Source organism: Archocentrus centrarchus, chromosome 1, assembly GCF_007364275.1.
Source record: "Archocentrus centrarchus isolate MPI-CPG fArcCen1 chromosome 1, fArcCen1, whole genome shotgun sequence".
Classification (NCBI taxonomy): Eukaryota; Metazoa; Chordata; class Actinopteri; order Cichliformes; family Cichlidae; genus Archocentrus; species Archocentrus centrarchus.
Genome location: NC_044346.1, coordinates 209426 through 230008, shown reverse-complemented (window position 1 = coordinate 230008; position 20583 = coordinate 209426). Strand labels below are relative to the sequence as shown.

Sequence of the window (20583 nt, the reverse complement as noted above, 5' to 3'; positions counted from 1 at the left end):
TAAAAGGAAAATCATTTCAATACAATTTATAATAGACCCAAATTTTTTGTGGCTCTTTGCACACCTCAGAGTGCTGACCACACTCTTCTGACCCCGCTTCGGCTGAGCTTTGTCATCTTGTTTCACTTTTACTGAAACCTTGGACGAGCTCAGGGATTTTAACTCGTGACCACGCTGACTCTAAATGACCGGATTGGTGAAAAACCCTTTCCTGTTACGGTCAGGACATTTTTAACTTTACATTTAAACCCTACAATGTTGATGAATTTCAGACTACAGTGAAGCTCAGTGAGAGCAGAGAGATCAGAGGAAGTCCAGCAGGCCTGAGAGCGCGTCGATCTGCTGAGTCTCATCAGTGTCTTCCTCAGTCTCTACATCATTCCTGCTACCGGTCAGCAGGTGGCGCTGATGCTGCCCACGGCCACGAATAAGACCCGCCCCTGTTCTCAATTACGTCCTCAGAGCACCCTGAAATAGCTGTGAGCACGTCGGCAAGTTTATTCACGATCTTTTGACTGACCAGTGAAAATGAGTGGAAGAGGTAAGGGAGGCAAAGGACTCGGAAAAGGAGGCGCTAAGCGTCACCGCAAGGTTCTCCGTGATAACATCCAGGGAATCACCAAGCCCGCCATCCGCCGCCTGGCTCGCCGCGGTGGTGTCAAGCGTATTTCCGGTCTGATCTACGAGGAGACCCGCGGGGTGCTCAAGGTGTTCCTGGAGAACGTCATCCGTGACGCCGTCACCTACACCGAGCACGCCAAGAGGAAGACCGTGACCGCCATGGACGTGGTGTACGCGCTCAAGAGGCAGGGCCGCACTCTGTACGGCTTTGGAGGTTAAGGTCACAGCTCAGACACACAACTACAAACACACAAAGGTCCTTTTAAGGGCCGCCCACACGTTCAAAAAGGACAAATGATTCCTGTTTGCAGCGCACCACAGCTCTTCAAACCATTACTTGAAAAACACTCTTCAGACACTCCTGCTACAGACACATACCCTGATAATCAAGTGTTTATATACATATCCTTTAAACACACAAACCCAATATTGCAGATGGTGACCATGATAGTTAATTATGATCAGCACAGGTAAGATAAGTGATATTATTTTGGGCTCTTTCTACCATGAAGTAACCCAAGCTAGCATTTGCTCTCATACATGTGCACACAGTACTGAGTACAGGGCCACCTGAGTATTGCAATACGTTGAACTCCTAAAGGGAGCTGAGGTAGGGGAGAGCTGTGTCATGACTCATGAACACGTTTTAATGACCCCTAAATACTGATTAATTTCCACAATAATGCAACAACAGTTTTTGGAGAGCTGTGATGTGAACGTCTCTGAAGCTTCTGTTTGAAATGAGACTCAGTCAACACTAACGATTATCAGATAAATCCATGGTTCATGTTTGAGGTCTTTTTCAGTTCCATTAACATAATTTCACACAATTCAGTGGCTGAATATATTATTGGAATGAATATAGTCTATAAGTAACTGCTATGATGACCCAAAACACATCAAATAATTCCCAGCAGGTCAAAGGTGGGAGCAGAAATAAACAGGAAGTGAAGGACAGTCACAAAGGTGGCTCTTTAGTTTGGCTGTAGAAGCAGGTGGCCTCACTCTACCTCACTCTACCTCCTGGCTGCAGCTCAGGTCACCTACTAATTGGAAGGTTGGCAGTTTGATTCCTGGCTCCTCCGGGCTGCGTGTCAAAGTATCCTTGGGCAAGATATTGAACCCCAAGTTGCTCTCTGATGCAAGTATTGGAGTATGAATGTGTGTGACCGTTAGACAATAAAGGCACATAGCTGAGTTACATATGAACGGGTGAATGTAGACGTGTTGTATAAGCGCTTTGAGTGCTCAGAGTAGAAAAGTGCCGTATAAGAACTAATCCATTTACTGTGGCTTTGACCTCTGACTTTAGGGGCAATTAAAAAACCTTGAGTTTCCCACAGCCTCACAATATAGAAGCACTTTTGAGAAACAGGCAAAACATAAACCACGAAGATCCTTAAAAACAGCACAAGAAGGTGGAAATCTGTCCTTTGTGAGTCTCACACATGCTGCTGTGTGAGCTGCTGGCATCTTCTGGAAGCTCTCAGCGCAGAGCTGGAAGACTTAAAGCAGCTCTGAAATGTCCAGTTGAAGGTTTTTGTGTTTCAGTGTGAGCAGCTCACACTGACCTCTGACACGCTTTACATCACCTCCAGGGTCTCCTGAGGGCACCAAGGCCATCACCAAGTAACCCGTCTGCTCACAGCCCGCAACACAAGAGCAACACACTGCACAACAAGAGCTCTTTCCTTGCCTTCGTCCAGTTGTGCAGAATTGTGTATCTGGAGACAGTGTGTCAGAGAAGCACAGGTATCAGATGTGACCTGAGAGCACGGTTCCTCCATCAGGGAGTCTTTGCACTGCTGCAGATATGACACAAAAAGCCTCGATGGCAGTATAGAGGGCGTGAGATTAATGTGAACCAGGTTCTTTAAACTCCAAGAAAATCTGAAGGTGGTTTCCTCACAGCTTTGATCAGTGCATTTTAATGGATCAATAAGGATCATGAAAATCTGATTGATTTATTACAGGTGGATATCATGGAGAGCAGTGATGGGAAAGTGAGGCTGTGTCAAAGGTTTGAAGGGACTGAGGGAAACACTGAAGGCCACTTTGGCTGTTGTCACATCCTGTGAAACAATGACAAACATCTCAGCACAATCTGAAGAGGGTATGTACTGCAGCAAAAAACTAAATTCAATTCAATTAAAGATTTAATGTGAGCAAGATCCTGACATGTTGAAGCTCCAACACTTGGGCAGCAACTCCCAGAAACAGCAGGTGAGCCACCTGTTGAAACTGGGGTGAAATGCACCAAAACATTGATCAGCCACGATGAGTTTGAAGCTCTCTGAAGTTCAGTGTGATTTGGTCGGCCTGACCACGCTGTGCCATCAGTGTGGCAGTACTGATTCAGGTCTATGAATCCAAAGCTCCACAGTCAGCGGCTGAAATCTGATTTCATGAGTACAAAATGATTTGATGTGTGTAGCAGGAATTTGTTCAATTGTTTTTGGTGCTTTTTACTATCAAATAATGAAATCATCCAATCATTAAATGTTTCACTACAGGTTTCAAGTATTAAAGTAATGACAGGATTGACGAAAAGTTATAAAGGCTCAAACATTTTCACCTTCTCAGCAGACTGATGTTTGCATTACTGAGCTCAGTGTGAATGAAGCGGATTGTAATTGTGTAGTTTGTGGTGAGGCTGCGTCTCAGAGAGCAGTGTGTGGCTCTTAAAAGAGCCTTTGTGTTGCAGTAGCAGTAAGTTGCGTTTACTTGGCCTTGGCGGGCTTCTCGGTCTTCTTGGGCAGCAGCACGGCCTGGATGTTGGGCAGCACGCCACCCTGAGCGATGGTGACTCCGCCGAGCAGCTTGTTGAGCTCCTCGTCGTTGCGCACAGCCAGCTGCAGGTGTCGGGGGATGATGCGAGTCTTCTTGTTGTCGCGGGCAGCGTTGCCGGCCAGCTCGAGGATCTCAGCGGTCAGGTACTCGAGCACGGCCGCCAGGTAGACGGGGGCGCCGGCACCAACGCGCTCAGCATAGTTGCCTTTGCGCAGCAGCCTGTGGACACGGCCCACGGGGAACTGCAGTCCAGCACGGGACGAGCGGGTCTTGGCCTTAGCTCTGGCTTTGCCGCCGGTCTTGCCGCGTCCACTCATGTTGACTTGTGTTTCGTTGCAGTTTCAACACTCCAAGGAAATGTGTTTGCAGCCGCGCAAAGCCTCGCTTATATGCGCGCAGGGGCGGGCCGCTGTCGCTTGTGGCGCGCACTTTGAACGCGCTTTCCTCGACCACGAGAGAGCCGCCAATGAGCCGGCGCTCTGACGCAACGTCACAGCCGCGTCACAGCCGCTCGCTCGCACAATATAAGAGCAGCGAGCGGGCGCTCCTGTCGCTACGTTTTGTCGTGTTGACAGAAGGAAGAAAGGATGGCAAGAACCAAGCAGACCGCCCGTAAGTCTACTGGAGGCAAAGCCCCCAGGAAGCAGCTGGCCACCAAGGCCGCTCGCAAGAGCGCCCCGGCCACCGGAGGCGTCAAGAAGCCTCACCGTTACAGGCCCGGTACCGTGGCTCTGCGCGAGATCCGCCGCTACCAGAAATCCACCGAGCTGCTCATCCGCAAGCTGCCCTTCCAGCGCCTGGTCCGAGAAATCGCTCAGGACTTCAAGACCGACCTGCGCTTCCAGAGCTCCGCCGTCATGGCTCTGCAGGAAGCCAGCGAGGCTTACCTCGTCGGCCTCTTCGAGGACACCAACCTGTGCGCCATCCACGCCAAGAGGGTCACCATCATGCCCAAAGACATCCAGCTGGCCCGACGCATCCGCGGAGAGAGAGCTTAAGCTGCCTCCGTGCACCAAAGCAAACCCAACGGCTCTTTTCAGAGCCCCCCCACTCCCACACCGAGAGCTCGATCCTCTCACACTGCACCCACTCTCACGGCAGCAACAAATCACTACAATCACTTTTATCACCTCTCTCTTCAGCTCCTTTACAAAGTTCACTGCGTTTTATTCACGGATACAAACTACACTCTCAAGCTGCTCCAATACTGACTGCATCTACAAACTTATGCTCATCAATGAGCTGCAGCTGCAAACACAAACATGCTGCTATCACTCATATTCTCACATTCAGAGCTCACTCCTGTGCTTTAAACACTACTCTATTCATCTTCATCTTCTGCTCTCTCATTCTACACTTCATTCACAGGTCACTGATCAATCTGCACATAGTAAACAAAGGCAGCTCTCTGTGTGTGTGTGTGTGTGTGTGTGTGTGTGTGTGTGTGTGTGTGTGTGTGTGTGTGTGAGAGAGAGAGAGATAGATGTCACTTTGTCCTGAGCCCATCTGCATCGGGTAGTAGGACCCTCAATGGACCCACTCCAGTTTGCATATCAGCAGCACATTGGAGTGGATGATGCCATCATCTTCCTCCTACAACGAGCTCTTTCTCACCTGGAGAAGCCTGGAAGCACTGTGAGAATAATTGTCTTTGATTTCTCCAGTGCTTTCAACACCATCCAGCCTACAGCCTGGGGAATAAATTGGAAAACACTGGAATTGGCCACCACCTAACATCCTGGATCCTGGATTATCTCACCAATCGGCCACAGTATGTGAGGTCATGTGGCTGTTTCTGACACAGCTGTCTGTACATAAGAGATATCAGCAAAACCTTCATGAGAAAAATGTAAAAAAAAAAAAAAGTAAAAGTAAAATGTAAAAAAAAAAAAAAAAAACGGACAGTGGATGTGTGTCTTCCAGCTCATAGGGGGTCGTTTTGACTGTTGGGTTTTCTCTGTATTATTGTAGGGTCTTTACCCACAATACAAAGCGTCTTGAGGCGACTGTTTGTTGTGATTTGGCGCTATATAAATAAAATTGAATTGAGTTGAAATGAAATGAATTGAATTCCGTGTGGCAGCTTCCTCGCCTGTGATTGGACAATACAGATCACGTGCAGGATCGCGCTGAAGGTCTCGCAAGACCAAAGGAAACCAGTGCGGTCGTTCTCTTCCGTTCAAACTGAATGGTGTTCTTTGTCTACGCTGCTTTCCTGGTACAACAATGGAGATCGTCTATATTTTCAACACCCCAGAAGCTCCTCGTGAAAGCGGGCCTCTCTACCGGCCAGCTTCAACCAGCCCCGCTGCAGACGAGAAGACACTGCTGGCTGCAATCAGTGGGTTATCTCCTCAGTTAACTCAAGTTTCTACTAGCGCAACTGAAAGACAAGATGGCGTCTATTGTGTAGAGACTCGATTCTCTGGACTCTAACAAAGACTCACCTACTAAAGAGGAAAAGACGGCAGCACAATCCGAAAACTGCGGTAAGACTATGGTTGCGACGGCCACAGTTTTTTGCGCACGCGCAAACTGATAAACAGTACTCGCGGATTATCGAGTGCTTCTTATGCTTTTCTTGTGTTTTTACCGTTTTGTAATTCAGCGTTGTGTGCAGCAGCGATCCAACCTCATTGTCAGTCCACACAAAACCTCTCACATTGGCCGTTTTGTAAGTAGTGAACAATTTGCCGCGCTACCTACTGTGTCACTCCACGCATGCACGTCTTGCGTAAACAAACTTTGCAAAGAGAAAACCAACACCAACTTGTGGCCTGGCATGGGAACTACATCGTTTTCATCGTTTCAGGTGTCATCGTGTAAACACAGATCGTTTCTGAAACGCTATCATGTAAACGGAAGGCTGAAACGCATCAAAACGACACCGTTTCAAAATGTACACGGCATCGTGTAAATGGGGCCTAAAACCCCTGATGGTATTGAACCACGGCCCTTTTCACACCTTGGCTCATGTGATGATGCGCATGAACAGTAGTGGGTCATGGACCACCTCAAGGGGACTCGCTATCATTTGATTTTGAGCTGAAGAAGTCTCTTCGATGAGAGGTGAAAGTCCATAACAGCGACTGTACAGCAGCTCTTTGCTGCAGGATTTTCCTTTTATTTGTCACCTGTCAGTAAAGGAGCCACCATATTCCTCTGTTCTCAGCATGATTCAGACGTATTCTTTTCTGGATATCTCACTCTTCCCTTATATTACAATATAAACGATATTGATAAAACTGCTGTAAAGTCTATGCTGGTTATTTTTAATCCGTAATAATGCTGCTGTGCAAAACTGGAAAGCTGTAGTGGACCAGAAGCAGGATGTCCATGGCTCTACTGTATGAATGTCATTTTAGCCTATGGTTAGGTGGTTGCCAGGCAACATGATGGCATCATATGTATATCATAATTTTCAAGTTTTGTGGATATAAAATAGATGTTACTGACATGAAATGTAAAGATGCTTTTATAAGGTGTCATAGGAGCACAAATGGTAAAAACTATTCTTTGGGAAAGTGGTTGCTTGGCAACATTATGACACCGTAATGCGTGATATAGATAAGAACCTTCAAGGGCCTGAGATTTACCCCTGTACCGTGTTTGGTTGCTCAGCTCCTGATGGTGTCGGAGATGTTGGCTGACAAAGAAACAAACACACACCGTAAGATGATTTTACTGACATGGCATATTTTGAACATCCGTGACATTTGCTATGTTTAACTTGTGCTTTAATTTGAAAGGTCTCAGGAGGAAGCTGAATTTAAAAATGTAATTACTTAATTTATTTTTTTTGGCTGAGGAAAAAAATTAATGAGTGCTGTTTTTTTTTTTAATCCCTGTTGTTGTTTATCTGACACATAATTGGGGATTTAACCTCCCGTATTAAATCATTATAGCTGCAAATGATTGCACTGATTTTTAAAGTGCAAACACACGTGCAGAATGACAGACTCAGTGAAATGACTGAAACACAGACAAACAAGAATATTTGCTGAGCCGAGCTTTAATGAGAGAGGACATCAGAGGATTCGATACAAAGGCATGAATGCTGTAATACATCCGGTTTACTGCAGGAAACCTTCAGTGATCCATAAAAATATCATTAATAATGGCTGCTCATGTTCAGAGTGTTCCCAGAGAGCAGCATTTAGGACAGATGTGGCCTTCACTGATGCCGGTGAGGCTGCATGAAGTCAGACACAGGTCCATCTCACACAGGTCAAATATCAGGCTCTGACCTTTGGGTCACATCAGGACCACACAGCACGTGCTGATGGTGAAATTTCAGTCTGATTACAAATAGAAAAAGATCAATGATTTGGATCAACTGTCAAAAACAAAAACCTGACTGCACCTTTGGACAGCAGAGTCCTCAGTGAGTGAAGCCAACGAGCAGAGAGACGAACATTTAAGCTTCTACAATAAAAATGAGCGTTAATAATTTTCAAACTGGATTCAGGGACTTTTTTTTTCACTGTTGTATCCCCTGAATTGCTTTGAAGCTCAGTGACCTTTTCTGTGAGGTCACTCAGTGTAACAGTTTTTGGTTACAGTGTTGCCTTCAGCACAGCTGATACACTGGAATTTTCCATTCAGTCTGTAACAGCGAAATATGTTTTGAACACCAACAGATTTCCCAATTTGTTCCAGGGCCAGTTTTATTTTGGTTGGGTCAATGTTCTCTCCCTGTGGCTTAAAGAGATATTCAAACACAAATGCCTTTTCCCCCCACATTTTATTATTGAAGACATCACGAAGTTTGTCAGTGATCTTAAATTTACTTTTTGGATTTGCACAGTTTTCATCACAAGGTGAGGCCAGAGAGAAGAAGACCAAAAAATCACCCTTCTGAACTTCAAAATCATCAAGATTCTTCAGAACACGGTACTCTGCATGTTCAGTGTATCTCCTTCCCCCCTCAAATACGTCTTTCTTTGTGGCGATCACTAATCTGTTTTGTATGAACAACAAACTGTTTTTGATGTTCTCACTGTCTTTATCTGTGAGCGTGTCTGTGAGCTTTTCATCGTAGGAGTCCTGAGCCAGAATGCTCATAGCCACAGCGAACATTGGATATTTAACCCTGTCAAAAGAAGAAAAACAAGCACACACACACACACACACACACACACACACACACACACACACACACACACACACACACACACATTAGAATTTGTGTAGAGTAACTCCATAAAACCTGGTAAATACACATTTCTGTATATGTTTCACATTTTGTAAGCATGATGTTGGTATTTTTGTTTATTATGTATTATGTAACATATTTTGCAGACCATAAGGTGCAATATCAATGAACGGGTCTATTTTCATACATAAGGCGCACAGGGTTATAAGGCGCACGATAAAATATATGTAGAGCGAAGCAAAAGCGTCAGGTAAGTCGAATTTTATTCAACTCATTCACAAAAACTCAGAATATTGTTCAGCTGTAACAAATACAGAAAAATACCCTCACATTTTAAATCATTCATCTTCCACAAATCCATCAAATTTCTCATCTGCAGTGTCTGAGTTGAACAGTTGGGCGATTTCAGCATCAAGCATGCCGGGTTCCCTCTCGTCATTATCTGAGTCAGTCTCGTTGTTGTTACTGTTTTGTTTTGGTTGCGGCACACAGCAACCATTTAATTGTTAATAAAAGGGCAACTTTTGCTGGCAATCTCTCGCCATCTTCTTCAACATCTTAACAGACGCTACAATATATTCTTATTAATGAGGGTAAGAACAAGTCATTTCTTCATTTTATATAAGCCCTTCATAAATCCTGTGCACCTGTCTATTTATCGATATAAGCAAAGAAAAAACATTAAAGTAAAAAAAAAAAGAGAAATCCCTTTTTGACACAACACCGGAAACCTGAAAACTCCGCTGTCACCGTGTTTTGTGTACATACAGCGCTCGTACTGCGTCCCTTCATACGCTGTGGCATCGCCTGGACCTCTCTTTGGCACCGAGGGGGACAGCGCACACCCCTGGACCTCGATTCGTCGTTTAGCGCCTTCTAGCAATTTTTGAGACAGGGATTTTTTTTGGCCACAGCGGCTTTTTGTGACAGTGGAGAGAGACAGGAAATGGGGGAAAGATACAGGGGAAGACACGCAGGCAAATTGGTGACAGGCTGGGACGCAAACCCGCGCCACCCGCACCACAACGCGGCATATGTATGTGGTCACCAGCTTCACCACTAAGCCATCCAGGCACCCGAGACAGCGAGTTTTGTTGCACAAAAGTTGGCGACAGTGGCGGTCGCCGATCTCCAGATTACGCACAAATATACGGGCCAGCATAGATGAAAATAGGCCAAATCCATCGTTTTCTGCGGTTTACTGCGTATGGTTTCCATTTTTGGAACAATGCTTCCACTTCTTGTTTATCTCCGGCGGCTTTGGCTGCTTTCCACACCTGCTGCGCTGCACTCAAGCTTGTTCCTGTCTAATATCGTCAGTAGAGTCATTTTGTGAATCGATGATGGACTATTTTAGAGAATTCAATGAGGCCTTTGAACTGATCCACCAGACCGGAGACCATATCACTGCAGACCACGTAATGGTGCAGTGGTGTGGATGCCTCGGGCATTGGCGCTCAAATTACACAGACCAACCGACATTTTCTAACTATTTGAAAAGCGTACGCTGGGTGTTACCCCCCTCCTCCCGTGGTACGCTTTGTACGCTCTGGAAAATGTCGATATTTGTGAAGCGTCCCTTACCAAAGTCACACTAAAACATTTTGAAAGATTTTTGAGCGCAGTGTACCACATAAAATTCATTCAAGGTCAGTAAGCGCAACATGAATTCATACATAAGGAGCACCGGATTATAATGCGCACTGCCGATTTTTTTGAGAAAATAAGGATTTTAAGTGCGCCTTATAGTGCAAAAATACGGTAGTAGGCGTGTTCTCCAGGCAAATTCCCTCTTCATGAAGTGAAAACTAACAAGTAGAGCAAAAAGAATGAAATCCATCAAATCATATAAAGTTAAGCTTTAAACATGAGGGCTGATCCAGCCGCTTGAAATATAAAACATGGTGATACTTTTATTTTACAGCTACAAAAGCATAGAAATGTCAGACTGAGCTGTTATGGACAGCTGTTCCAAAGGCGTGTGACCTTTACCTTCCTGTATTCTCAGCGGGTATCGCAGCTCTCTAATCTTAAAGGAAAGAAAAAGAGCAGAAAATAAGTGAAAACAGCCAAATAAAACTGTGAACTTACTTTTTTGTGATATCATTTTTCAGCTTCTGTATTAGTCCTGAAAGCCGTCCCAGGTCTATTTCACCCAGACTTGTGGCAATCAGACAGAAGGTCATTGTCACAGTGAACAGGCGAGCCATCTGTACAGAGTAATGACAGAGCACAGTGCTGTCAATAAAAGCCCATTCACACTCAGTCTGTCCAGCATCAGCTCTTGTTCACTTGTTCTTTACTCTATGTGTGGTTCATTTATTATCCACACAGCAAAAACTTGGCAATCACACTGAGACGTCTCAACAGTGCTGAGATTTGGTTGAAATTGAAAGGAGAAAAGCCATCTGGATTCAAAATTTGACTGAAAGGTCAAAGGTCACTGTTCTTTTTCCTCAGGACTTCTGCGACCTCCCCACACAGGCAGCTTGTTGACTCAGACCAACAGTCTTTTGCTGTGAAGCAGCAGTGTCCTGCAGCAGACCTTTGTCCAACATTCAGTCTGTTTGTTCTCGTACTAAATACTCTGAGGCACAATCAATATTTCTCTCTTTTTCAAAATAAGAAACTGAGTTTTCCACAAAGCCTAAAATGACAGAAGACAGTTCAGAAGACATTCATATGTTTTATGTGTTACATATCAATGCATATCTTATGGAATATCCAGCAGAGTAGGTATAAAACAGCTAACTGATCATCTGCAGAGGAACAGTTTATTTGAAGAGTTTCAGTCAGGTTTCAGAATTCATCACAGTACAGAAACAGCATTAGTGAAGGTTACCAATGATCTTCTTCTGGCCTCTGACAGTGGACTCATCTCTGTTCTTGTCCTGTTGGACCTCAGTGCAGCTTTGATACTGTTGATCATAACATTTTATTACAGAGATTAGAGCATACTATAGGTATTAAAGGTACTGCACCTCAGTGGTTTGAATCATATTTATCTACCGTATTTTCCGGAGTATAAGTCGCACTTTTTTTCATAGTTTGGCTGGGGGTGCGACCTATACTCCGGAGCGACTTATATGTGAAATTTATAACACATGAACCAAAAGACTCCAGCCACTTGACATCTCCGTGAACTGCAGCTTTAAGGCAGTCTTGCGTAACCTGTGGGCGCAGTGGATGATGGATGGAGAGCACAGCTTAACGGCAACTGGGAGAATGCGCCACCCAACTTTCTTGGAAGTCATTGGATGGATCAAGAAAACATGGGCTTCAGTGACAAACCATCCTGTTGGGATTCAGAAAGGCTGGAATAATTGGAACTGCAGCTGACGACGAGTCTGACGAAAGCGACACAGAAGAGGAAGCGGCGCTTCGTCTACGTACGGAGTGTGCGGAGTTGTTTAGAAGTGACACCGAGGATGAAGAATTCAATGGATTGATGGTTTGGTTAACTTGTTAGCATGTTCTTTATGCTATGGTTATCTGAATAACTGTTAATGTTACGTTAACATACCAGACACGTACTCTGTTCGTTGTGTGTCATGTAGCTGAATGTGTTACGTTAGCATAACGTAGGCGTAACCGTGTTCGCCCTGTTCTTTAATCCATTATTATTTTAAATTGCCTTTCAAGATGGAATTTCTGCTCTGAGTCTCGGATTCTATCAAATAACCCCCCCCCCCTCAAAAAAAAGTGCGACTTATAGTCAAGTGCGACTTATATATGTTTTTTTTTTCTTTATTATGCATTTTTTGGCTGGTGCGACCTATACTCTGGAGCGACTTATAGTCCGAAAAATACGGTAATAGACTCCAATTTGTTCATGTAAATGGGGAGTCTTCTTCACACACAAAAGTTAATTATGGAGTTCCACAGGGTTCTGTGCTAAGACCAATATTATTTACATTACACATGCTTCCCTTAGGCAGTATTATTAGAAGGCATTGCATAAATTTTCATTGCTATGCAGATGATACTCAGCTTTACCTATCCATGAAGCCAGATGATGCACAGCAATTAGTTAAACTGCAGGAATGTCTTAAAGACATAAAGACCTGGATGACCTCTAATTTCCTGCTTCTAAATTCAGATAAAACTGAAGTTCTTGTACTCGGCCCCACAAATCTTAGAAACATGGTGTCTAACCAGATACTTACTCTGAATGGCATTAGACACCCATCTCCCCTATGTTAGTCTTATCTGTCCTCCTCTTGGGTGGTTGTTCTGAATGGAATTTTGTTGTATGTATAATGACAATAAAGTTCTATTCTATTACCTTGGCCTCCAGTAACACTGTGAGAAATCTTGGAGTAATTTTTGACCAGGATATGTCCTTCAATGCACATATTAAACAAATATGTAGAACTGCTTTTTTGCATTTGTGCAATATTTCTAAAATTCGAAACATCCTTTCTCAGAGTGATGCTGAAAAGCTAATTCATGCATTTATTACTTCTAGGCTGGACTATTGTAACTCGTTATTATCAGAGTGTCCTAAAAGCTCCCTGAAAAGCCTTCAGCTGATCCAAAATGCTGCAGCTAGAGTACTGACAGGGACTAGAAAGAGAGAGCAGATTTCTCCCATATTGGCTTCTCTTCATTGGCTCCCTGTTAAATCTAGAATAGAATTTAAAATCCTTCTCCTCACATACAAGGTCTTGAATAATCAGGCCCCATCTTATCTCAAAGACCTCATAGTACCATATCACCCTAACTGAGAGAGAAGTTCACTATTGGGAGTAGAATGGGAGGCAGAGCCTTCAGCTTTCAGGCCCCTCTTCTGTGGAACCAGCTCCCAGCTTGGATTCGGGAGACAGACACCCTCTCTATTTTAAGATTAGGTTTAAAACTTTCCTTTTTGATCAAGCTAATAGTTAGGGCTGGATCAGGTGACCCTGAACCCTCCCTTAGTTATGCTGCTTTAGGCCTAGGCTGCTGGGGGGTTCCCATTATGTATTTCTTTTCATTCACCTTATTTACTCTGTTTATACTCCACTCGGCATTTAATCATTAGTTATTATCAATCTCTGGCTCTCTTCCACAGTGTGTCTTTTGTCCTGTCTCTCTCCCCTCAGCCCAACTGGTCACAGCAGATGACTGCCCCTCCCTGAGCCTGGTTCTGCTGTAGGTTTCTTCCTGTTAAAAGGGAGTTTTTCCTTCCCACTGTCACAAGTGCTGCTCATAGGGGGTCGTTTTGATTATTGGGTTTTATGTGTTATTATTATAGGGTTTTTACCCACAATATAAAGCACCTTGAGGCAACTGTTTATTCTGATTTGGCATTTTCTAATTAAAATTGAATTGAATTGAACTGATGTTCTTGTTGTTGTCATTATATTGTAATCATCATTCACAGCCACAAGTCTGTTGAGTAAAAGTTTCAGTCTCGAGATACTTTAAAGTATCTCATTCGTCTGACTTCTAAAGTATCTCAGGACTAATGGTACTTTCAGTTTATAACTTCTACTGTTTTTCATGTTCAAACTTATTCATCATTATCGTTAATGAAAATCAGCGAAGTAACAAAAACTCAAATTGATAAAATATTTTTGTTAACTAAAAATGACAATAAAGGGGAAAAATGATAACTAAAACTATATTGTGGGTTTACAAAAATCACTAAAAAAAAATTGAAATTATAGAAAATTGACTTTCGTTTTCGTTATGTTATCTAATTTGTGGAGTGAGATGAAATAATTTTTTTCCACTCTAGCAGTTTAAGCTGGGAGTGCCACAACCGTGTGCGTGTGCTCATCGCACTGGTCCGACAAGTAATGGCAGCAGTTTGCCGAGAAAGCAGCAGAGTCCCATATGGGGTTTCTTTGAGTACAACAGTGAGACAGCTTATCGGGTTTTGGAGTTTGTTTTTCTTTATGTTTCTCCCTGCTGATGTTCATGTGTGTCCTTAATGTTACACACATTTAGCACGTAATGCTGCTGTCTTGTTGGTTGTTGAATGCAAATGAGATGGTGAACAGAAAACTTCTCTGCTTGAGTTTATTTTAAGTTATGATCTAAATTCTTTAATTTCATTCAGTAAAACAACAAGCTTACCTCGTGTGGTGGAGAAAGTCTGACCGACGCTGGGTGCTCTGTTTCCTCTCAGTATGAGATGCTGCTGCAGTGGCTGCAGTCAGAATGAGGAGACCTTTTTATAGAGGGCAGGCTGATTATGGCCAAACCCGCTGAGTGGCTTCATGCCCTTATTTGAACATGTCTTTACTGCTGAGTGGAGGAGGAAGAGGTGCTCCAAATGTCTCAGAGGTGTTTACCTGGACTGAGCAGCACACTGCTGTGCATTTGTAGAGCAGTCACTAGTAACTATCCTCTGTGTCTGTATCTTTCTGATATGAATATTGCCTGCTGTGCCCAACAGTTTATTAAGATGATGACAGGAAACCAGAACAGTTGTCAGAATCATCATTTCTAACTTTTGTTGCAGTCGGCCCAGTCGGCCCAGTCGGCCGCGAACTTCTCCCGGCCGACTGGGACAAAATATCGAGTCATTCTAAAGATTATTTGTCTTATTTCAAGAAATCTCACCAAGTGTAATTATCTTCCTGCACTGGCAGATAATTTCACTTACTTTGGAAAGATTCAGACTATAAACACTTCCACTGCAACAATCACCCTGCTCTGACTTATTTGTCTTCAAATAAGAGCAGAGGTTACTGAAAGCTAACAGAAAGCAGATGATTAAAGCAGTCAGAGAAAAAGCAGAAGTGACTTTGTGCTACAGAGGTTTATGTTTAGCAGCTGCAGTCTCGACCTCATTTATGTGAGCTGTAACTCGCTAAGTCATTAACAGATGAAGATAAGATGAAGACTTCTGCTTCGTGGATGACCAGTTCCTCTTTTTGTTTTGCCTCTCGCTTTATTCACTTTGTGAAATACAGAAAAACAAAGAACCTTTCACACACTGCAGAGTGCTGAACAAATTTATAAGGTCTTCATAAAGACAAGAAAACACAAATAATTTACAAATCTGTCAAAAACTAAGAGTTATATTAATATTTATTTGGCAAACAACAAACTGAATTTACATTTTTATACCCAAATTTGAGCCGACACACTCGACTATTGATCAGTGAGATCAATAACATTCAACCACAAAAACTGGTTTACTATTCAGGAATTGTAACTGTAAGCATCTTAATCAAAAATTAATAATAATGTGTTTTATTTGTTTTTCTGCTTTTTTGTAAAACAGTAAATTTGAAAAATCCTTTTAACATTTAGTGTATTTTAAATTAAATATTTTGATGAAACAGCTTGCACATACTGGTGGTTTGAACATTACAGAAACATAAAATTGATTTTGCTAATTGCACTTTCAGGGCAGCTGTGGCATAAACCTCACACTGGGTGGGGGTCTAATAAATTTGTTAAGACCTGACAAATGACTCCACACTCAGTAAAACATTTCAGGGTCACCTCTTAACACCAGGCTGGCTGTGAGAGAAGCAGAAGGACGACTATAATGTTAGCTGCTGCCTGTCCAGCTAACAAAAGAACACAACCTAAACAGAAGGATGAAAACGAGGAAGTAAAGCAAAGAGCAACATGAAAGCAGCAGCGTTCCTGCAGCGCAGGCCAGAGGAGCAGGATTAGCTCTGCTAACCAGCTGAGCCCTAAAGTCCCGATCAGATGGCATCTTCTGTTCCAGGGAGGAGGTGGAGTCATGGTCTGCGGGTGCTGTTGGGTTATTAACCCCGAGCTGTGATTACTGCTGTAGGCTGAGTGCTGTTATTTCTGTTGTTCTTACATCCTGACGTCTGTAAGAATTCAGCTCCCTGTCTCTGAGTTCAATGCTCTGTTCCTGGTTTCCTCTCCAGTCTCTGTGCTGCACCATCTACAGGCTCAAAGTGCCAGAAATGAATCTTAAAGAGGGATCCAAACATCACTGAGTTGGCAGTCCTGCATTGGGAGCTTTTATTGTGTGAACTCAGTTGTTCTGAAACACTGATTCTGCTGCAGTATGTAAAGCTGCTTTATTTTGCAGCTCACACTGAAGATTTAACATTTCATTGTGACTTACATGATGGCTGTAAATATCTGACCACAGCAGTTCACCTCACAGCAGACGTTTGAAAATTGATGGATACTCTATACGTTTGACAGGAGACCATAGTTTAGCAAATCATCTTCCCTCATGGATGTGAATCACAATAACACTTCATAAAAACCACATTATGTGATAGCATAATTTTCAGTCATAAACTTTGAATTTGCAAGAGACTGCATCATCCTGCATGTGTCTTAGGGGACACAGTTTTAACTCAGTCAGGTTTCACTGTGACGCTGACAGAAGGAAGCCAGTGGGAATAAAGGACTCATTAGAGCCCACTTTGACTGTAATGGAGAAAAAAGAATGAAGTTATGACAGAACTCTCTCTCTCTGAAAACCCCAGGCCTTTCTTATTGTACTGACTGCTAGCAGTGAATGGTGGGGCAGGTGTGCACTGTTCAGCTGCAGGTACAGAGATGACTGCAGTCTCTTACAGAGAGTTCCTGGAACAAAAGTTGGTCCACAGTGCACAACACTGAGCTTCAAAGCCCAGGCTTAATGTGAATGACCTTTGGATGGTCTTTAACAAGGCTTCTTATGTTTGCACAAGCCTTTGTTTCCGGTGGATGTACCTTTAGAGAGGAGAGTTTTTATTCTGCTGCAGCACCTAAGCACCGAGATCTGTTAACAGCACAGATTAAGGTCCTAAAAATGAATGATTGTGTGATTTGATTTATGTCCATATGCAGTGAAGCTGACTTATAGTGAATCCATCTTAATGACTGTGAAAGTAGTCTCTGGAGCTTGCAAAAAGGGTGACTTTTTGTTTCTTGAAGAGCTTTCAATTCTCATCCAAAAGGCTTCTTCGGTTCTCAAACCAAAAGGTGGAGAGACCCAAGTATTCAACCCCCAGTGGGCGTAGTCCTCTGGAGGTGGTTGACATTGAAAGCTGTGCAAATGTTAGCTTGTGTATGTTGTGACAGTGCGAGCCCCCTTGCTTTGTGTGTCTATGTTGAAGTCTGTTTTAAAATAACCTGCGGCTCCTATGGTGTTTTCCAAGGAAAGGACAACAGGAAATGAAGGAGTATTTGTGTTGGACAAAGGTCAAAGGCTATACATGAATAAATACTCAAGAAGTAAGTAAGTAAGCAAGTAAGTAAAATTTTATTTATATAGCATCTCTCAAGACATAGATCACACAGTGCTTCACAACACTAAAATTACAAATGGAGTAAGGAGGACAAACATATATATTAGAAGACTGTGGTCTTGCCGCTTGCCTCTGAACTTTAGCTCCACTCTGCCTACCCCTCATGGCTGCAGCTGCCGCTGCGAAGCCTACTCTAGGCACCTGGTGAGATTGTAGGTTCACTTTTCTGGGTAAGCAGAGATTGAAAGCTTCTCCCTCCTGCTTTCTGAGAGTGCTTGTTTCTCTAATTTTCTCCAAGGCTGGGCCAAAAAGACTCTTGGCTGGGTCACAGGCTGCATCCATGACTTCAACCTTCTGAGTGTCTCCCAATCATGACAGGTTTAGCCATAAAGCTCTCTCACCTGAGACTGCAAGGCCCATTACATGTCCACAACCTTGGACTGCTCCCCTGGACGAGCGTAGGATGAGATCTTTGACCACACAGATCTCATCCCAGAGGGCCGGGTTTGGAGGCCCATGTCCTCTAAAATCTCTGCCTGATAAGCTGACAGTAGTGTAACCGCATTAAGGGAACACACTGACTGTGCTGCATATTTGTACATCCTTTGATAGATGGATGCAGTGAGGCGATCCATCTTACTGGGCAGAGAAATATTAGAAGAAGCTGAAAGTGACCTGCGGTTAGGGTGAAGGTGATAGGCCACTGAAGGCTCCACTGCTGGGGGTCCGTCAGCCCCAGCTCACCACAGCTCACTTAAACAAATATGTAGGACCGCTTTTTTGCATTTGCGCAATATTTCTAAAATTAGAAACATCCTTTCTCAGAGTGATGCTGAAAAGCTAATTCATGCATTTATTACTTCTGGATGAACTACTTTTGGATGAATTTGAGTGATATCGTTATAGTGGGGTGAATAGTTTTTGCGTCAGCAGGTTTGTATCTCTTCTGGCGTTGGCAATTTAGTATTTATTGATTGTGGCTGAGTGACTAATAAATAATTGGCTTAAGATTGAGAAAAGATTTTATCAATTACTGTTAATGATTAACAAATAAACCGATAAATAAAATTTTTTGATTACAATAAAATTGATTAATTGAAAATAAAACATGTTCATTGAAAATTAATCAATTAATTGAAAAAAAAGGGGGGGAAATTTGAGAATTCATTAAAATGTCTGACAACAATACTAAGGTTTTGAAAGCAATTACCCCACGGAGTAATTCATTGATTAAATTACTCATTGCAAAGATATCAGAAAACTGGCATAAACGATGGCCACATATTGATCAACCCTGGAACTTTAAAACCAGATGTGGTTCCACACACAAAGCGGAACAAAAGAAGGGGAAGAAAGGAGAACGACAAAAAGACAAAAGGCAAATAGAACTTAATGTCCTTCAGCTTTTTGAAAAAGAAGGGCAGAAATTGATGCAAGCAACTAAGGACAAGAAGAATAAAAGCCTGGAAGATATTGAGAAGAATCACATCTCAATTCAATGAAGAAGCCCTCCTCTTATGAAAAGGAGCTTAAGTTTGAAAAAGTATACCCTCAGCTTCCAGTGGTTAACCACGATGGGAACTACCACATTAAGGATGACAATGAGAGAATAATTGACGTGGGACAAACGGAGACAATTATAAAATTGACTCCTTCTTCTAAAAGCAAGAAGAAAATGTGAAGCTAGAAGTTCTTTTTCAAGAAGGTTCCTCCCAACTGTATCCAGCACTAAAATACAGAAGGACAGACAAAAAACTTTAAGAGAGATTGAAAGAAGTATAGATGAATGCTTGTCAGATCTAGATAAAGCGACTACCTCAGTAGGTCAACTTGCTTTGGAGAACTAACTAAAAGAAACTGAAGGCACAGAAAAAAGACCTCCAGAAGGAAGAATTGCAGAGATCAGCAATGACATTACGTCTAAGGAAGAGGAAAACACCTGAGAAGATGTGTCCAGTAATTATAAGGGGACAGACAGTGGAGTACAAGCCCTGGCAGAATACGGACATGTCAGATATACTTGAGAAGCTAACAGTTTTCAGAGGGGTGTTACAACTGTGGACAATTTGGCCATTTTGCTTGTGACTGATCCCTTCCTAATCTGAGATGAAACAGCTGATTCCTCTCACTACCCATACTGGTGTCAGAGCACACGTCCAGTGCTTTTCTTGGTAGAGATCTCCTGTGTAAATTAAACTGCATAATAAAGTGTACACCGGACAGCTGTCTAGTGGAAATACCAAAGGATACTGCTCATCAATTATAGATGACAACAGAAACTGAAGGATCGACAGTATTTTGGATTGGAGATTTGAGCGCAGACTTCATGGAGCCAGTCAAGTTATGGGAAAAGTTCATTGCGGCAAACATGCCGAAAGCAAAACTTCCTGAATGCCCGTTACATTGCATGCTTAAGTACTTCAAAGATGCTGCAAAATCAAACTCAGAAGAATGGTTGAGTTGTCAACCAGAACAGGTTTAACTCTCTTCAAGCTGCATAATTTTGGGATCACAAGGAGCAACTATGAAGATAGAGGAAAGTGAATATCTGCAGAAAGAGTTTGATATTGTGAAAAGTGTGCCACATGTAACTCTGCTGGTATGTGAAGATTACGAGCAGAAGGACATAGGAGAAAGGGCCGCACTCTGTACTCTGTCACAGCTCGGACACACAACTACAAACACACAAAGGTCCTTTTAAGGACCGCCCACACACTCAATGGGAACAAACGATTCCTACCTGCTTACAGCACGGCTTGATACTAATCACTGTACAGTAATGTTGCTCAATTATTGTCCACACTAACACGCCCTTCACTTATTGAGGGAGTCTTGACAGTCAACACAGGT

At 43.0% G+C, this 20583-nt stretch overlaps 3 protein-coding genes and 1 long non-coding RNA gene across 5 annotated transcripts; 2 read left to right on the top strand and 2 right to left on the bottom strand.

Moving 5' to 3' along the window:
• Positions 1–425: 425 nt before the first annotated feature.
• Positions 426–840, top strand: LOC115779733 (histone H4). The gene has a single exon (XM_030728511.1). The coding sequence runs from the start codon at positions 529–531 to the stop codon at positions 838–840; it is 312 nt and encodes a 103-aa protein (XP_030584371.1). The 5' UTR covers positions 426–528.
• Positions 841–3332: 2492 nt separating this feature from the next.
• LOC115779657 (histone H2A-like) lies at positions 3333–3728 on the bottom strand. Of its 2 annotated transcripts, XM_030728431.1 has the most exons (2): positions 3648–3728; positions 3333–3542 (listed from the first exon to the last, which is right to left on the bottom strand). In XM_030728431.1, the coding sequence occupies exons 1-2, from the start codon at positions 3726–3728 to the stop codon at positions 3342–3344; spliced, it is 282 nt and encodes a 93-aa protein (XP_030584291.1). In that variant the 3' UTR covers positions 3333–3341. The 2 variants fall into 2 exon arrangements, with proteins under 2 accessions (XP_030584291.1, XP_030584284.1); XM_030728424.1 differs by having other exon boundaries at positions 3333–3728.
• Positions 3729–3991: 263 nt separating this feature from the next.
• LOC115779632 (histone H3) lies at positions 3992–4451 on the top strand. The gene has a single exon (XM_030728395.1). The coding sequence runs from the start codon at positions 3999–4001 to the stop codon at positions 4407–4409; it is 411 nt and encodes a 136-aa protein (XP_030584255.1). The 5' UTR covers positions 3992–3998; the 3' UTR covers positions 4410–4451.
• Positions 4452–7422: 2971 nt separating this feature from the next.
• Positions 7423–14694, bottom strand: LOC115779761 (uncharacterized). The gene is made up of 3 exons (XR_004019937.1): positions 14630–14694; positions 10658–10776; positions 7423–8503 (listed from the first exon to the last, which is right to left on the bottom strand). It is a non-coding gene; the product is annotated as an uncharacterized LOC115779761 (long non-coding RNA).
• Between the last annotated feature and the right edge of the window lie 5889 nt (positions 14695–20583).

Bases quoted from the DNA above. Each gene is read 5' to 3' on its own strand.
- LOC115779733 (XM_030728511.1), top strand. From the start codon at position 529: ATGAGTGGAAGAGGTAAGGGAGGCAAAGGACTCGGAAAAGGAGGCGCT.
- LOC115779657 (XM_030728424.1), bottom strand. From the start codon at position 3,728: ATGAGTGGACGCGGCAAGACCGGCGGCAAAGCCAGAGCTAAGGCCAAG.
- LOC115779632 (XM_030728395.1), top strand. From the start codon at position 3,999: ATGGCAAGAACCAAGCAGACCGCCCGTAAGTCTACTGGAGGCAAAGCC.